Source organism: Theobroma cacao, chromosome 4, assembly GCF_000208745.1.
Source record: "Theobroma cacao cultivar B97-61/B2 chromosome 4, Criollo_cocoa_genome_V2, whole genome shotgun sequence".
Classification (NCBI taxonomy): domain Eukaryota; kingdom Viridiplantae; phylum Streptophyta; class Magnoliopsida; order Malvales; family Malvaceae; genus Theobroma; species Theobroma cacao.
Genome location: NC_030853.1, coordinates 22992353 through 22994444, shown reverse-complemented (window position 1 = coordinate 22994444; position 2092 = coordinate 22992353). Strand labels below are relative to the sequence as shown.

Below are 2092 nucleotides of genomic sequence, written 5' to 3'. Positions count from 1 at the left end.
ACAGGCTTAAGTGGGTTGGGGAATCACATTTGGTTAACAAGTAAACAAAATAGTAATGATATAGGAATACAAATTTTGCATTGATTTAGTGATTAAGCGTCATAACCAGGAAAAGCTAGTTACCACCTGGCCCCATTATTTTTTCCTTTATGCCAACTTTTTCCCCCCTACGTGGACCCCATCCTTTCTTCAATTTCAATCACTCTCTCTCTCTCTCTCTCTCTCTCTCTTTATACGGCTTCTACCCTCCCGCATCAAGGAGACTGATCAAGAGTTATCTTCAAAGAAATACATTTTCATTTCCTTCAAATTTTAGAGGCATCTGTGGTTTCCAAACCCTTAACCTTTTTCATACAGAGAGAATCTTGATGGGCAATTACAGGTTCAGGTTATCAGATATGATGCCCAATGCCTGGTTCTACAAGCTGAAAGATATAGGCAGAGCCAGAAACCATAGCAACGCCAACCCTTCCAAGAAAAAACTACAACACCCGGTATCTCCTGCTTCAACAACAACACAGCCATCAAAAATAAAGCAACCGCACCATTCTTATCCAAGAAAGTCTTATTACTTCACTAGAGAGCTTATCCCAACTGATAGATTCTATGGTTCTCCCACAAACACCAAATCAGCAAATGCCCATTTCCCTGACCCACCAAGAAAATCTTCCAAAAAACGATCCAGAAAAAGAAATAACAGGTCCTCTCCCAAGCTTGTCACTTCCTCTGTTTCTGCCGGTTGTAGCTGCCGTGCCACACTCTGGACTAAGGCTGATTCTCCCCCAGAATACTCGGCTTCTTCCTCTTCTGATAGCTCTTCAGACCAAAAACTTTGTGAGTCTTTCCCGCAAGAATTCAGGTCTGACTGCATTCTCACTACCGAATCATTCGATAACATGGTATCCTGGTCGCGTTCTTGTACCTGCAAAGTCAATTCAAATGCTAACGATATCGTTATCGATGTTGATAACAAGTCTTTTGTTAAGAAATTCGACAAGCTAGATGAGTTCGACAAATTGTCTGAGCTTGAACTCCCTCCGATCATAACCAAGCCAGCTAAGTTCAACGATACGGTAAAGGATATCAAGAGGAAAGAGCAGAATAGTGAACCGACCAAGTATCGAAGGAGTTCAGCTAAGTTTGAGGAAAAAAATGCTCACGGTTCACTTTCTGTCAAGGTTGTCAAGGAAGAGAGAATCACAGTGAAGGAGCAGAAGAACTATACTCCGGTTAGAAAATTTCTGTCAATTCTCCTGGTGTAAGGCTGAGGATAAATTCTCCAAAAATTGCAAGCAGAAGAATCCAGGGTCATGCTAGAAAAAGCGTGTCGTCAAGTTCAAGCTCGAGCTCAAGGAGGAGTCTGTCGGATAGTTTTGCGGTGGTGAAGTCGTCGTTCGATCCTCAGAGAGACTTCAGGGACTCGATGGTGGAGATGATTATGGAGAACAACATCAGGGCATCAAAGGACTTGGAGGATTTGCTTGCCTGCTATCTTTCTTTGAATGCTGATGAATATCATGACGTTATCATCAAGGTCTTCAAGCAAATCTGGTTTGATTTGAGTGATGTCCGGTTGAAATAATTTCCTCAGAAATACTATAAAATATATATATATATTTGTATATTTCTTCTTTCTCTTTCGTTTTCTAGTGTTCACTGTTATCATTATCCTATCATCACTCTTCTTTCAAAGTAAATACCACTAGTCCTTAGATGAGCATTTTGATGACGAACGTTTTTTTTACTGAATAAATGTAGGAAACCCAAGAGGTAGAACATTTTTGCTGTGTATTTTTATTGGTTGCCCTGTTTTATTCTGTCATTACGCTTCGGACCTGTTGAGACCGTGTTTTATTAATAAGGCTTTTCCTGCTTTCGTGAGAATAAAAGTCTTACCCAAAGAGAAAAAGGAAAAAGAGCAAGAGATAGAATTTTGGCAGGGCATTACAGGGTGCTGCTGATGACAACAGAATCCATTGAAGACGTGCTTTTATTTTAGTGCTTGAGCATTTAGCTTTTCGAATTTGTCCTATAATCAACATCTCTTGCGGTTGCCTTTAAGACAGTTGGATTCCTAAAAGAAAAAGAAAAC

The 2092-nt window shown here is 40.2% G+C and overlaps 1 protein-coding gene across 1 annotated transcript; it reads left to right on the top strand.

The window, feature by feature from the left end:
• On the top strand, window positions 229-1873 carry LOC18602241 (transcription repressor OFP1). Its single transcript, XM_018118716.1, is given in 2 exon segments — window positions 229-1236; window positions 1239-1873. Coding segments are annotated over 2 exon segments (1212 nt in total). The 5' UTR covers window positions 229-368; the 3' UTR covers window positions 1583-1873.